General features: G+C 37.1%; 1 protein-coding gene across 1 annotated transcript in view; it reads left to right on the forward strand.

The window, feature by feature from the left end:
• The window catches only part of thsd7ba (thrombospondin, type I, domain containing 7Ba), a 184,926-nt gene that overhangs the window by 74,745 nt on the left and 92,703 nt on the right, over positions 1-17,478 (forward strand). Inside the window, exons 6-7 of the mRNA XM_069663300.1 lie at positions 3,945-4,103; positions 10,255-10,455. Coding sequence (XP_069519401.1) covers positions 3,945-4,103; positions 10,255-10,455 — 360 coding nt within the window. The remainder of the gene's footprint in view (positions 1-3,944; positions 4,104-10,254; positions 10,456-17,478) is intronic.

Genomic DNA, 17,478 nt, shown 5'->3' on the forward strand with positions numbered 1-17,478 from the left:
CCTGTTAAATTTATATTTATGTAACATTTTTCCAAAAGTCTCTGATAGGAATGCATGTGCACATTGGTGCTTAAGCCTCAGTTACTTCACATATTTTTAATTATATATATTTGATATGTAACGAGGGTGGTAATACTGATGACCACATGTTAACTCAACAGCATTCCATCCTAATGAAATGGACCTTTGGTTTAATACTAGGGAGGATGTTTGAGCAGACATCCTGACACCTTCTCATGGGCTTTTGCACTCAAGGTCATAAAGATACCAAAAGCAATGCTTTCCAGTGGTATTCCAGGTCCCCAGACACCTCAGGAAATGACCTTTCAGAAGATAAAGGGGTTAAACAGCAACAACCCTTATACCTCTCTAGTCACGCCTGGGTGGGAGAACTGAATGACAATGGTTGTCTTTCTTCTGTTTTGTATGTTGTGTGAATTTATCTGCTTACAAGATCTCTATGAGCACCTCTGCATGTCACAGGACACAGACACATTCCTGTGGTAGAGGGAGCATGGATAAGACTACTAAAGTGATTTCATTTGGTGTACAAAAGGGTATACAGATGCATATATATAAAATGTATGTGTACAGGTATACGTATTTGTCATAACAACTAAGTTTGTCATCTATGTGGTTGTTGTAAATGTTTAATACTTTTATTTCAATTGAACAAGTCTTATTCGGTGAGTGATATTAAGTATTTGGTCTTATTTCAAAGGAGAGAGAGCAAATCTTTTAAATATGGAGGAATTAAAAGGGTGAAGCGAATTAATATTAAGTTTGTAAAAGAACTTTAACTGAAAGAATCAACAGTTGGTTTATGATGGGGAGTGGTCAGCAGCTCCCGCCAATGCAAAACCCCCCTCTCACAAAAGGATAATACCCAGGGAGAAGTGATAAGACTGGCGCTTCTGCTGTGGCTCTTCTGCTAAGACCCCAAGATTGATGTACTGATGTGATTCTCCCTCTCTCCGGCCGGAGGGAGCCTGCCGCCTGGCCGCTCAAGGACGCTGCAGAGTTCAAGCCACACCGAGCATGTTGGAAGGGACATCCAACCAACCCGTGGAGAAAACTTCTGATTTCGGAATAGTTAGAACTTTGAGTCCTGCCAGCCAGGATCCCTGATTGCTGCTTGTGCTCTTTCGCCTCTGGTTCTCACCTTGATGCTGTCCTGCGGAATGCTGGGCCAGAAAACACCGCCTGCTATGACTCTGCTGAATCCTAAGTTGCACTGAACTTGCCTAAAAGCCAAATCTTGCAACTACCAAATAAAGCATTTGAATGAAGATGACGTTAGAGACAAAGACTTTGAATGGAAAAGACTTTGAATATGGCAAAGCTGCCATTATGCCCCCCCTCAGCCAAAGAACTTGAAGAGATGCTCCAGCTGCTGCTGAGAGAGATGGAGAGACACAGACTCAAAGCCTGCAGTTTGTAACGTGGGACCCAAAATGTTGAGGCCGCCAGGAAGAACTTCTGCTGTTGCCACTCTGCCCATCATCAGGTGAACAATACTATTTCAAGTGTTAAGAGTTGATGTCAGACAATTGATGCTAAATTACCAACTGAGAATCAAGAGATTTAATAAGCGTTAGACCTAAACTAGGCTCCTTAATCAAAATTACAGTTAAACCTAATACTAAATTGCTTCACAGTCTTCCACGATGCTCCTCGAACTCTCCACTGCCAAATGGTGTTTTATGCATTCAATCAATTGATAAACTTCCAAAGATACGGTCACTGATTTGACTTGACTTAATGTCAATCCTATTTAGAGATTGTTCATCATGCAACCTATTCATTGTGCTCACTCATTTATTCCTCATTTATTCATGTATTTTTTATTTAGTAGTTTAGTCATGTAGTAGTAGTTTAATAAATATTTCATCTATAAAGACCTTGATTCTGTGATTTGTGTGTGTGTGAAATGGTAAAGTCACTGTACACCATGGCCAAGAACCTCATAGCAACCCTGAGATCACAAGCCTAAATTAATTAATAACTAATTGTAAGTTCTCCCTGTTTTGTTAAAATTGGGTGACGTCCAACATTGAATTTAAGGTAAACCTAAATTCTGTTATTTAGTAATGAACTAATCGTTTCTAAAAGCTAAAGATGAGTGCCATCACTGTCTTTCAGCTTTTAAACCAATGCCTGTGATAATGATGCAAAACTTTGAGTTATGGATTATTGTTACATAATTTGATATTAATTAGTTATTAATTATTAGTCCTTTCAGCCACTACAGTAAACTAGTACAGGCATCAAGTATCATTACAGGCAATGTTTAAAACTGTAATTTTTGTGTTTTTTTAGGTTTGAGCACCAAGAAACATTTTGTTAGATTAAGATAATAAATGTTGGTTTGGGTTAAAAAGAAATACGCTATGGATGTTAGTTAAAATTTACATGTGATGGAGCATACTTAAGTGACATTATGCATTAAACTTCAGAAGTGTCCACATTGACTTTTGGTATTATGTGGGACTGTAACTGGGTCACCATGTCCTGTGTTTGTTTGACCAATCTATTGCACCTGAATAATGCCTGGACCTTATTGGACCTTTATACCATTTCACTGGACTTTGGCTGTGTTCGCATTATAATACTACAGCCAGTAGAGCTTACAACCTCATTATAAACATAGATATTGGTAGTAACAAGCTGAAATTGACCTTTACGGTTATATTTTTGGTCAGGAAATATGGCTGATGGAGGCTTTCAGTTTTCATAGAAAGAAATAATTTACCTTAAACATCCAGGTCAACCTTCCAGGTCATCTCGTCGATTGAACAAGCTGTGATAAAATATTGACAGGTGGCAAAAAAAAACAATGAAGTCAGTCAGTGTAGAGAATTCAAAAAGTAATACTGAGTCAAATAGAGAAAGTTTGGTGGGGAGATAGTCATTTTAAATCAGATTGATGTTTCTGATTTTTTTTTTTTAAATAAATCTGATAACAAGTCATGAAAAAAAGTCACAGTTGCTGAGGGACAGGTTGCTGAAATCTTTCAGGATGGTAAATGAACACATGTCATTTAATATGCAATATCTGATGCCATGTATCATAGCACAGGGTATCAAATCTCAACACTTTTTGGGCAGAGACTTCAATGCGTTTTTAGCACCAAGTATACATAAACTGTACGGGAAAAAAACATTTAATCTGTGTACTAATGTAAAGCTAATGTGGCTAAATTCCTGTGATTTGGGGAGCTACTGGGTCAGGTAATGTGGAAAACTATATCCTTCTGTAAGAAATCTACTGCAGTAAAGCAAAATAAAATAAATAAATAAATAAATTTAAGGAAAGTCAAAAATATCTGCACAACCTCTTTATAAATGTGTTTAAGCAGGCATCTCATTTTAAACATTTTCACAAGATCAAACACCATGTAAATTGCTTTTAGTAAGAAGACAAAAAACACAATGGACATTAGGTGAATTTCTCTTTGGTCTCTCATTTAAATGGAAATTTGCCACTCAATGATGTGCAGGGGTGCATCAAAATGGAATATTAGATTGCATAAATCCCTGTGTTGCGGACAGGCAAAAAACGCCCTCTTATTTTGTCTTATAAAGTCAGAGCAGGTGGCTTAGCTTTCAGATATCTTTAAGCGATACCAGCTATGCTTAGCAGTAAATTGGTAATACTGTGTCTTGCCTTAATATTTCCCTGTTCAGCTCCTGTTTACTCCCAGGTGGCCCTGTCCTTTTTGCATGCAGATGACAGAGCCATTATCTGTTCTTTTTATCTTCTGTTTTGTAATTTTCTTACAATTCTTGCAGCATCAAATACACACACGCACACGCGCACACGCACACACACACGCGCACACACACACACACACACACACACACACACACATTTACACTACACCAGTGCCTATGTGTTTCTTAGATCAGCTAAAGCTTGATATATCCTTGCCTTTTTTGTTCAGTATCCAGGCCTGTGAATGCCAGGCTGTGCGCTGGTGAAGACCCACCCTCAGCTGTCCAGTATTGCTTCATTCCTTGCCAGCACCTCTGCCTGCTCTCCCAGTGGTCTCCCTGGGGTGCCTGTGTACATGAAAACTGCAAAGTACCACAAGGGAAAAAAGGTAGGATGGAGAAAATTGAATATGAGACTGAACAAGTTTTGGCTTTTAATGGATTTGTAGAATGTGAATTTGACTACTGGATTTAAGTTGTCAATATGCCACAGTGAATACACCATGGACATGGATATATACTAATTTGTGCTGCAAGCAGAACAGCATTGCCTTGACAGGACACCAAATATCTGATAATAAAGGCATAAAAGGCCAAAAAAAAAAAAGAATTATGTTAAACAGATGGACAGACAGAGGGATCAACAGAGACCATCTGAAATACATGCCAGATATCTAACTAACAAACTAACTAACAAGCTAATCTGAAAAACAGACTCAATTGCAAAGATTACAACTAAAGACCAGTGGGGAAATAATGAGTAGACATTTAAGAAATAATAATTGTTAATTGTAATTGCAGATAGCCAGCTGTTGAAAGCAACTGTTGCTGAAGACAACGTGAACAAAAGGCGTTACCGTAACATCTTTTAATTCTTAATGCACCATGTTTTTAATGTTTAAACAATAGATACTCATACTTTGGCTCATCAAAGCTGAAAGAGAGAGAGGTACTGATGAAGGCTATGAAAGAGACTGACGATGCTGTATAATTATGAATTTCTTGTTGATTAGTGGCTGACTGATAGGAAGTGTGCTCTGGAATAAATCACAGCCGATGGCAGTAAGAAAGCATACCTGTGGTTACATTCTCAATCCCAAGGAGTATGAAGAGTGTATCAGCAGACATGATGCTTCCTGCGTTTATGCTTTTGTGTTGGGTACATGAGTGAGTGTGTATGTGCGTGTGTGTATGCCTGTGCATGTGTTTGTTTTTGTGCATGCGAAAAAGCTTGCTCAAGTATTCAGTGCACTCATGCTGTCCAAATGTTCTTGTCTTTTTTCTCAGGTGAAGGTGTGTCATATTTGACTGCTCTAGAGATGCGACGCTGTGTATGTGGTGTGTGTTTTAGTCAGCATGCAGCACTGGCAGTGCTGTTAGTGTGCTAGTCCTGTGCTAAAAGGGCAGCATGACCTCCTCCCTGCTGTGAGTAAATGTGCATGAAAGCCCCCTGGGAGCGACTGAAGTGTGAATTGTTGAGGTCAGTGCTCACACTCCAGTGCTGGATCTCTATGAGATTAGCCAGCTTCTTTTACAGACAGTGTCATTAATACTCTATATTTCAAAGTGTGGAAAACACAGCCCATGCTGTTTTGCACAGGGACCACTTGGGCATACTGTTATTTGATGGCATTCATAAAGATCCGGAGACTAGAGCAGACAGATTATGAAACAAATAGAAAATAACTTGAAGTGAGCTCTCTTGTCTGCTGAGCAATGAACAGGTATTGAGTAGTAGGTATTGTTATTATTCCAGTCATTTGCCCGTAGTCCTTGAGCTGCAGAGAATTTCTTGCTCCGATTGAATGTGCACTTAGCCTTTATATTTCACAATGTCAGAATATACTGTGATCCGTCTCTAACCGACAGGTCCGTGGGATCGCAGCGTTCAGGTAGAAGAGCCAACCAGACAAGATGCATATGCCTCCCCAGCTTTGCTCTCCAGAAAATTACAAATTTGAATTACCTCGCGGTAGCTTTATATTTTTCCATGTTATCGTGGCCTATCACTTTTTGCAGCCATGAAGATGAATAAATTGAATACAGGAGGTTTCTGGTTTGAATTCTAAATACAAAAAATCATCAAGGTGCAGGGAGGTATATTTCTGAACAACAATGGACTGAAAATCCGTGGATGGCACTTCCCAGAAGTTCCCCAGAAATACAATGTTACAATGTTACAATTTCATTTAGCAGACGCTTTTGTCCAAAACAATGTTCATCGACAAGAGTTAATACAACACAAGCAACGATCAAGACAGGAGGGAACGAAATCAGTAAGTGCCAATGAACAGTGTCAAGTGTGATCAGACACAGGTGCCGACAGGCAGTGCAGCGATTTTTAAATCATCATCAACAACATCAACAAGGTCAATATAATCATCATTATCATCAGGAATATCCTAATGAACATGAATAAAATCCTCAATGTCATCATCATCAATAGCATCAATATCATTAAGTGCAGAGGTGTTCATGAAAGAGCTGGGTCTTTTTCTTAAAGGTGGAAAGGGACTCTGCAGACTGAATGGAGTTTGGTAACTCATTCCACCACCTGGGGACTACAGAGGAGAAGAGTCTAGTTAGCGACTTAGGGCCCTGTTGTGACGGGAGTACCAGGCGCCTGTCATTGGCAAAGCGTAATGGGCGGGAGAGAGTATAGACCTGGATGAGGCCGTTTTTTTGTTGCTGTTTTATAAGCGAGCAACAGGGTTTTAAATTTGTTGTGAGCGGCAACTGGGAGCCAGCGGAGAAATATGAACAGTGGAGTGACTGATGTGTTGTTTTGGGTTCATTGAAGACCAGTCGTGCTGCTGCGTTCTGGATGATCTGCAGAGGTTTGAATGTGCATGCAGAAAGGCATGCAAGTAGGGAGTTGCAGTAGTCAATGCGTGATATCATGAGAGCCTGTACCAGCAGTTGTGTTGCATGCTCTGACAGGTAGGGTCTGATCTTCCTGATGTTGTACAGGTCTAATCGACATGACCGAGCAACCGAGGTCACATGAACCTTAAAGGTTAGCTGGTAGTCAATTAGTGGATAAGCAAACATGATATAACCAAATGACCTTTCAATAATTAATATATGCCCAAACTGTTGCTTAGGCATGCCTCAATGGTTGGGTATGATGTGAGTTGCGGTAAGTGCTCCAAGCAATACTGCAATCGATCCTCTCTGCTCTTTGAGAGTGTACACTGGGTGTACCGTGATCAGTCTCCTGAACTAGTACCTGAACACCAGTAGGTTGTGGGATGTAATGTGAAGAGTGGGCATTGTCAGGTTAGACAGTTCCACCTGTGGAGGGAATGAATGTGGGACCTTTCTGCCAAGGGTCAGAGCCTTGGTAAAATGAGTTTTGCTAAAAAAATAAATAAATAAAAGAAACTGCTCCTCAAGAGTCATTGGTGTCACTGGGGAATGTGTTGGTGCCTGGAAATAGCAATTCTCCTACTTTTTTTTCATCTATAGGAACAGTTCTCTGTCATCAGGGAATTGGAAGAGCCCAGAGGTCAATAAAGACTTTAGATAAGACCATGAGGCATCCATATCAGTGATATTTTCTTAACAATCCAGCTTTGAAAGAATTAATGTATTAGGGTAGGGGCCCATTAGGCAATTGATTAAGTAACTGGCTTAATGATAATGATTCATCAATGTTATTGGACAATTTGTTATTCAACCATTTAAACCATATTTAGTCATTTATTGTTTATATCATGTTATATCCCCTTTTAGATCTCACTTCCATTATCATTATTGTCAGAGACATGTACAGTAGCTCTGTATCACTCAGGTTTATCAGTGAAGTGTTTGAACTAAACTGCAGCCTGGAGTCTCTGTTAACAGAGTGAAAGCTGTCTCATATGAACGAGCCCTCTGCTGGTTGAACGTGCATTCGTAGATCCGAGTATAATAGCGTATCTGAATAAGACTGGGTTTTTTTCCCTGACATACATCTGAAAAAGTGGGATTGTCTTATATTCGGGGTCTAGACTTTTCAAGGCCAATATAGGTTTATAACAGTAGATAGCGCTACTTATCTGTAAAGCGAGTGTACCCCTTATGACTGAGGCTAACCGTCACTCACAACAACAGTGCCAGGGGGATGAAAGATGGAGAGTTAAAGTGATCGTCTGGAACAAATGGCTTAAAAGTAGGCCAAGTTAACCAACAACTGAGGCGGAGTAAGGATGTCAATTTTAAGATAATTGTTGTCACAGAGTGTCTGAAAATGCCTGTAAACCCATAAAGGTCACGGCCATTGTAGCGCCTCATAGTGCTGCGGCTAGCCGAGAACCTGTCTGTCTCCCCCTGCTGACTGGCTGCAGTATAGGTCATAAAGCCCGCCTCCTCATTGTTTACAGATGAGTCAAACTATAAAATCAAAATACACAGCAAATACATTTTTCTCAAAAAATGGTTTCTGTCATTATAGCTAGTAAATATCATGCTAATTTATATCCAAGTGTTCATTTTTCTAACAAGTTTATTTTTAATTAGTTATTTGATGTTGTAAAAAGAATGATTGACAGCTCTGTTGACAAATACAGCCGATCTGTTCCGGATTCGCAGAGTAGAGGAGGATCGGCGAGAGGAAACTTAACTAAAACAATCACTACAGTCATTGAAGTTTCCATACCTGTAAACGTTAGCTTCAGACCAACATAAAGACGCGTCTTCCATCTATATATACAGTCACTGGTCTAACCTAACAGGTGGTAACAGAGAAAATGGTGCTGCAGTCCTCAAAGTGGCCGCTTCCAAGAGATTGACAGGAGAGTTTGTGAGTATGTTACTGGAAAAATGTAACAAAGAAATGCCCGTTTCCAGAGATGTCATCCAGCTGTTTCAAGACTGCTTTACAAATAGACCTAATTTCGATGGTTAATGATTCATTGACATTTTTAAAGTCGTTTTATTTAATTTAAATGTGACAGTTTAATGTAAAAGTTATTAACAGATGATTTTATTCAAAAGGTAGAATAAAATTGTTTTCTTTACAAAAACAAGTTTTAATCTTCAAAAAGTAATTTTTTTAAAATGTCTTGAAAAGGGGGGTCATCTTATAATCAGGGTCATTTTATATTCTGATCAATACAGTATTTAAATTTGACAAAATTATTGGAAGGGACATTTTATAACCCCCGCGGTCATAGAACATAAACAAGTCTTTCCATTCTTGATTAAAAGCACTGTTTTTGCTGTCTACGTTTCTCATTTAAGAGCACGCTATGTCTACCCTTCCGTGACTCACTTATTTTTTCCCACTGTGTCTCTTTAACTCCCCTCTCGGCTGGCTCCTTTGTGCGTTTTTGTGTTCTCACACATCCACTGTGTCCAGTTGTGATGTTTATCTGAGTATGAGATTTGATTAGTTGATTGGAGTATGAGATTTGAACAAATGTATTGGTTAGAGTTTCCTTGGCTGCTAAAATAACTACCGGTGTTTGCCCCTTTTGCTTTGTGGTGCCATTTCAATAAATATAAAAATGGGCTAGGAAAAGGAATGGGAATAAGAAGGGGAAGTTGACAACTATAAGTTTATTGGCCAAATATGTCAATTTTTAAGTGAAAATAAATGTTTGTTTTTAGATGTACAAGTTTAATAAATCTTCTTAACATTAATAATAGGCCAATTTAATGAAAAAAACTCAATTTAAAAACCTATTATAAAAGTCATAATCTTGAAGATTTTCATTAAAATGTCTGAATCTTCTGCCAAACAAGGGAACTCAATGGTGATTGAGTCTATTGCCCAGTGATGAAAGCCCTTGCATTTGCTGCACTATCTGGTATGAAAAACTGGTTGACAAGTCAACAATGACCGGAAAAATTATGGGCATCATGAATGACTCATTACTAACTTGGATTACTACAGGCAATTGAACCAAAAAGAAAAAGAAAATTTTAGACGATGAAATTAAGAAAACAGCTTTACGTCTACAGAAAATGAAACTAATTTGACATCAGATGAAGACAATTAGTCCAAACTGTCACCAAGGGTTAGGTCCTAAAACACACCTGCAATTATTGTTAGTGCAGTCAAAAAGACCAAAAGGCAGATTTTGAGATTACTACTGTAATTTTTTTTTATGATAAGAGAGTGAAAATTTAAATTCAGGTCTCACTTGGCATCAAGATATTTAAAGATGAAACAATGTACTTTTCCTCATGCTGATTTTGTGTCTAATAGATGTAGCATTTGTCCATCCAGATATAAAATATCTCATTGATTGCTGAAAAAAGCGAGTTAGTCAAAAGAGGAATAACAAAAGCATTTAACTCAACTTCATCAGTTCATCAGTTATTTGACAATTTAAATACATGGCTTTCCACTGACTATTGCATGTTCATAAAAAACTTGATTGATCACAGATAACATGTCCTATCTGCATTTTCATACTGAAATGTATTAAATAGCTAGGATGGATTCTGCATACTTTGTTTGAGCCATCTTTGCTGTGGCCTTATTTTTTTGTTCAGGGATAATAATTACTTTTCTGAAAAAAATGTTCCGTCCCTCCTCTCCTTCTTTGTCAGGTTTCAGAAAGAGGAGGAGAGAGGTTTTGTGGGAGTCCAGCAGTCCTTCAGAGACCTGCCCTCATCTGGTGGAGTCTATCCCCTGCGAGGATCCCGCCTGCTACCTGTGGCAGGTCCAACAAGAAGGAAAATGCATTCCCAATAAAAGCTCCTGTGGTCCTGGAACTGAAGTCCTGAAGATGACCTGTGTCAGTGCTGAAGGTACTGTTCTAGATTTGCATCCCAAAGGAACATTGAAATAAATGCATTAGAATAAATATATTTTTATCCCCAGCATGAATAAATCACTTATCACAGAGTATTACTTCAGTTGGTCTCCTTCCAGCTACAAAAGGCTATTTATCTTTCACATTTTGGGAAACATACTTTCTTTGCACAAAGAGGTTGTCGACAATTGGTAATCCACTTTAGAGGTGCTGATCGGCCCAATTTATCATTTTAATAGATAACGTTATAAAAAGGTGTACTTTCTTTAAACATTTTATGAATATCAAAAAATTACCATCAGTCCATGTGTTCAGTAATTAAACTATTATTTTTTAAAAATCAGTTAATTATATCAACATAATGCACTGTTCAAACTTAATGGCACCTTGGCACCTTTCCTTCGCCTTGTGTTTGTATGGGCTCATGTTTTTCTTAAAAAAGATGCTTACCATAGACTACAACACAAAAAACAAGTAGAAAGTTACAATAAGGTAACTGTATTCATCAAGGCCATAGTAGAGCCATTAAGTGCTGTGGTCTGGACGTGTACCGTTATCAGTAGCATTGTGATGCATGAACCATCAGGTACAATGTGATCCTTTGTGCTCAGCCATATCATCATGTTGGGTAATAGGAACATCAGCGTTAACGAAGCATGCATTATTCATGAGAGTCCATCAGTGAGTTTACAGGCACAGAAAACATTGGCCTGATTAAAAGTCAGAATCCTAGCTTCCTACCAGGCATTAATTGCTCATCTCCATAGATTATAAACCTAATTGCACCCTTTTTAGCTGGTGTTTTATTATTCTGTCACAATGGATTGTCTGTATCTTTATCAGGAAGGCAGTAGAGGGTCCAAATGTATTAGGCAACAGGGAGGTCTAATGAGTTTTGACAGGACAACTAAGGATGCAAGCTTTGGGAGGTTTTGGGGGAAAGGCTTATTAAATTATCTGTATTTGATTTATTGTTACTAAATGTTTACAAGTTATTGACTGTTCCTTATAAATTGGCTCATAATGACTTTCACATACACAACAATGTTGGGTCAAAAGCAATGCAAAATCCTTTAAGAAGCCTTGTTTTTTTATACATCTCACAGCTGGACATGAGTTCACGATTTCACATCTTTCACTGTATGTATGAAAAGCACTTCAAGACATGGGTAGACTTTGAACTAGAATTATATCCTTTTCTTATTTTCTTTTTTTGTAATGTTCATATGCTAGGGTTGTATATATTGATGAAAACATTTTATAAGTGAAACATTTTCTGTCTTTATATTAGATATTTGAAATGATGAGTTCTGGGAAAAAAACATGAGAATTTTTCTTTTTTTCGTTCTTTGTTTTCTTATTTGAATTGAATTGTGAACAGAAAAAAAGCGTAAACTAAATAAATAAGTTATATTACTGTGATAATCATTTTATTAGAAATATCTCAGTGATCTACTTTGATAATGGTTATGTCATTTTCTTTAAGATATTATATACTTTAAGGTACTTTTCTGTTATGCTTAACATATTTAGCAGACCATGGAGAAAGCAGCAGCTAATTGCTGTTTATCTGTACATTCAAATATTCACATATTATTTTTTTTGCACAAAGAATAAAATAAGAAAATCCTACGTGGGATTTATAAAGCCTGTGCACACAGCAAAGTATTTTCTTACCCACTTGAGAATGTTTATGAATTGCATTTTCATGTTACATTGGATGTGCATGCATGGCAATTTGCAATTTATACAAGAAAATGCCTGTATAAATCATATAAGGGCAGCAGACTTAAGTGCCATGGGCAAATAACAAACCAATAAGCCACTGACATTTGACAGGTAATGTTAAACTCAGAGAACAGCCAGTATACAGATCATGTGCCTCCCCTGAGTGAGTGTGTGTCATTTTCTGGTTATAAGCCACCTCCTACTATGTCAGAGGGTTGGTGATGTTATAAGCTATGACCGTAGCTAAATACAGATTTATGAAAACTCATATTACAACAACAGCTGGCAGATAAACTCATTACATTTTATTAATTTATCAGAGAAAAAATAACGAGCATGCAACCGTCAACAGCAGCTTTGGAAACATGATGGAAAGATATGACACAACATTACTTGGCTTTCAAGTGTAATTTTATTTATCCCACAGAACATCACCATCAGCAATCGATTAATAATGGCACAATTTCAGCTTGCACTCTACCCCTCCTGGACCTGTCGCAAGGAGGGTCAAACACATGTTCTACAGAGAAACACACAGTCAGAAACATCCTCTGGTATGTTCCAGCTGTAATGTATTGATTGAGGTGCGACCTTTCCCTTCAATCTACTTCTATAGCTGTAAGAGGTGTCAATGTCATGATCTGAAGAAAAACAAGGTGATCAGATTAGAGAAGTTTATGAATTATCACTAGAATAAGGTGAAGGGTGATACAATCTTTTTAGATATTCAAAGGAGTTTTAAGAAACAGGTGGACTCAGTGGAGTAAAATGAAATAGAAGACACAGATTGCAGTGAAATGATTTAAATTGAAAATTAATTAATCTGAGCTCTATCGACTAGATTTACTAATTTATTTATTTCGCCCATGTTATCAAGACTTAGCACAAAGATTTAAGTTAATATACTGTGAGATATTTTATTTAAATTGTAAGATAGTTACTGTTATGAACCAGTCATCCCAGATATTTTATATAGCCTTAATAAGAGAAAGCTATATCCATCCTGAAGGTGGATTGTTAATGAGGTTAGCTGCAACATTATTGGGTTAAGGTGTGGTTTCTTTGAAGACTTTCCCCTAATATATAATTTAATAGTATTTTAACATTTTGCAGATCGAGATTGGCCCCCCCAAGTGCCACATCCAAGATCCTTAACTATGATTGTCTATTGGCTTGGTTATAGGCGGGACTTCGGTTCAAACCAACCTTTTGGGGATTCTAGTACTTTGTGTAGCCTTCCAATGTAGCATGTTTTTTTAATTTTTAATTTATTTTTTTACTTTATACTGTTACTTTAGACACACATATACTTTCTGAGACCTTAAATATTGGAAAAGCATGGAAGTATATGTTGCCACTGTTATGTGTCATTTTTAAATTGAAAAACCTACACACAAAGAGTAAAAACTACGATCTTTATGGTGTAGGTGGAGTAGGTGTTTGAACTGCCTTGAACAATTTAAGATTGAGAAGCTTAACAAAGTGACAGGCACCCAGAGATTTTTTATAGTTTTTCCCTCTTATTCCCTGGTTGAGAAAGTATCTGCCGTTCTTCATGAAACTGCTCTGCATTTTATGCCTGAAAACTCATAAAGTTGTCTGATGAAAGTCTGTGCCTAAAGGGAGTAAGAAACAGCAGTTTCCCAGCAAACCTTATCTGATGGAGATTTAATTTATCTATGGCTGCTCAAGCAATGAGATAACATCGTCTATCACCTAAATGCCGGCTTGTATTGCTTTTCAAATACATCAGGTAATTCCTAAAACACTTCTGCGTACACTTTGTCCATTCATGTTGTTTAGATATTTTAACATAGTCTTTGAAGAGTTTGAAAAAAATATTGGTGACTTTATACAGATTAATGTTTTCATCATTACATTAGATTACATGCATTAGATACATCAATATGTTGTAAATGATCTGTGTGGCAATTGTACATGCACTAAGAGATATTTTTTTTGACTATTATATACAGTAGATGGACTGTGTAAGAATATTACATATAGTAACCGAGGAAGTCACTGTAATTGTGGAAAATTATCAGTATCAGTACCAGTTATGCATTTATTTAGTTAGTTAGTTAGTCTGTGATCCTAACAAACATAAAGCAAGTCTTCTGTCTCATCATGTGGCATTCATGTATAGACTAATGCTTTGAAACTTTCATCCATGTTATATGCAACTTAAGACATGATCATAATCATATTCATTTTAGATATATGAAGAAGAAGTTGCCCAACATGCCGTTCTGAGCTTGGAAGAAGCATGTCTGCAGTCGCTGCAAACTAATTTAAGAAAAAAAAAATCTATTACCTTTTTGGCCCAGGATTAGTAAAGGTGCTTTGACAGCTTCCTAGCTCCCTCTCACTCCACAGCTACCAGTCATGCGAGATTCGTATTTCATATTCATATTTCTTAAACTAACTTAGACCATTGGGGACTTCTACTGGATTCACCTGTGAGACACAGTTTGTCTCAACTCTGACTTTTCTAAAACCAACAAATTATGTCTGCAGTATATTACCATCAGCTTACACAAGCACTGCACAACTGGTCAACACTTGTCATGCAAATTTAACAAAGGAAAGCTTTTGTTGTTACTGTCAACTATAATGAAACATGACATGATTGATAGGCATCTCTAATTAGTGACACAGACTAGTTTGTCAGAGCACGCTTTGATGGTCATGGTAGTTTTGTCCAATTTGCCTTTTTACTTTTGCCCGGTCTTAAAAGCTGCCTGCGCAGTGTGTGATTGTTAAATTTTTTAGCAAAGGCCAGGACTTCTACGTTTTTTTTTCTGCTCCTACCTGAATAATAACAATGAAGAGGATTAATTGGTGGGTGGGCGAGTAGAATAGAAATTCTGTTGAAATTTCATGCAGGAGGCCGTAGTATTATATCTGAGTGAGAGCTCCAACTACAGATCCATGTATTAATAATGCAATAGGACCCCTAGGGCAGTCATCTATTTGCAGAGCCCCCCCACCCCCACATGCACACACCCACACATACACACAAATATGTATTCACACAGATACACACATTGTGCTCCTGGATTTTATCATACCCTTTTTCTTTGGCTAATGTTTCCAAGCAAAGCTTTGAGAGGCTTTGGTTAATTTTGTTTGCTAAAATATTTATTAGCCCTTGGTGGTTATTGTCTTTGATTATAGAATAATAACCTTTTTAATAATAACCTTCTATGGCAAGAATAGATGTAACAATAAATCAGAACAATTTGGTCGACTTCTAGCATCTTCTGTCCATGGATTTTACTGAAGCTATAAAGCCTTATAATGGAGCAAGGACTGACCATGGGTTCCCAAGTATGAATTAAAAGTAGTTTTTCTTAATTTTTTATCTCATAGCTTTGAAATAAATGTTGATATTGAGACATGTTACATGATGAAATAAACCAATATTGAGTGTGTGCCTTTTGTGTTCAAGCAGTGATTTACATGACAGTGGATATGCCATTATCAAATGTATTGAAATATCATTGTTTTTAAATTGAATGATCTTTTTTATCTATTTTTTTAAACTGTCATGATTAAAAAGTCACTGCTGACTTTTTTTCATATGGTTGGTTTAGGCAGAGATTTAAGATATTTTTTCTAGTTTTTGTCAAATGGTAACCGCAATAAAGAATTTTCTTGAATGGTATTGGTATGACAGTTTGAACGTGTTCTGTTCCGAAAAACCATATTTGCAGTTTTTCTTTTTTATTTCAATCAAGGAATTGTTGAAATAATGTTATAAGTATCGTTTGTCACATTTAGGTGTAGGTAGGTCTAGATACTAAGACCATATATTTAAAACAATTTATTTGATGACTTGCCAAATTGGTGTTCTGCAGCTATTTCTCTATATTTAATGAAAGTACTCCATGTTTCAAAAATTTCCATCATTGTAGTTCTCTTTCAAAGTTTCAAACATTGTCCTGCTGTAACTCGTTACCTACTTTCCACATTCAGAGAAGCTAATAACCACATTACAGAGAAACTATAAAGATAGAAAAGATACAGTCCAGAGCGTCCAACCCTCGAAATGTGGGTCAGGGAGGTTGATTCACATAATCTGATCTGCTCATACAATGTTTCATTTAATGCTTACTTGAAGCCTGAGATAATTACCTGGGTGGGAGCCAAACTGAACCAACACATTTTGCTTCCCCCGGCTTTAAATATCTCTCTCAGTTCGAAACAATTATGTAAAGTACAATTCCTATTCAAATGCTGCAGCCTCAAGATCTTTGTTTAGTTGGTGTATTCAGAGTTATATTGTTAATACAATTATTCGTATTCCACCCAAAATACTCATTTTTTAAAACTTTTAATTTTAAGTATATGAGACATATATATATATACAATATACAATGCTGAGGGTGAGAAAGTATCACTTAAATCAAATGCTTGAGAATTTTTGTTTTGTTAGTTCAACTGGAGAACCCCCCATCTTATTTGCAGATGTATCACCTGTGAAAGGAATAATGCATCCTATACTATTGGACTTTACCTTCACCTTAAGCAGATAAACATCTTGTGCTGTATACACGCCGTGTTTTTTAATGGCTGGAGATGTTCGATGCTTTTTGGGCAAAAGGTTTTCAAACTCCCAAGGTAGAATCTGTCTGTTAAGGCTAAACTTTCAATTGCTCTGCATCAAGGGTTCTCACTTAGAAAAGAAAGAAAGACAAATTGGTGACAAATTTTCCCTGGGGATGTTATTGTTAAACCATATGCCATGATGTAGTGGCAAAGTTCAACATAGTTAATGACAGCGTGTGAACATAGGTATTTGAAAACAATGCTGCTGGTGGCATTGTTTTGACAACAGGATGGTATCGTTGTTTCTGAAATTGATTTCTCTCCTTCTTGGACAGAGAGGGAGAGAAAGTAGCAATCTGCTAAGTCTGGTCAGGTTGCAACAGAAACAACAAGCAGATTTTTTTTGTTTGTTTGTTATTACTCAGGGTATTAATCAGTCATTCATATTCATGCGAAAATATTTATTTTGGGTGTTATCACACAATAAGTGATTATCCTGGAATTACAGTAAAGAGACAATGCTCCGTCTTTCCTGTAGATGTTTCCCTCCTGAAAGAAGAGTTAAGTGGGAGCTATGATAAATATTTCATAACATGACTTCAAGATGAAAGCTGAGGGATAGCTTTTAAAACGAGCACAGAATATCAATGGGTTGGCGTAATTATTCTTTGAGATGAAATGAAATTCCATTTGTGTTTGACAGAATTTTCTAAAACTAAAGAGTGACTCCTAAAGTTTG

This window comes from Semicossyphus pulcher, unplaced genomic scaffold (genome assembly GCF_022749685.1).
Source record: "Semicossyphus pulcher isolate SPU_LCO1_2020_fin unplaced genomic scaffold, fSemPul1.0.p SCAF_15, whole genome shotgun sequence".
Taxonomy (NCBI): domain Eukaryota; kingdom Metazoa; phylum Chordata; class Actinopteri; order Labriformes; family Labridae; genus Semicossyphus; species Semicossyphus pulcher.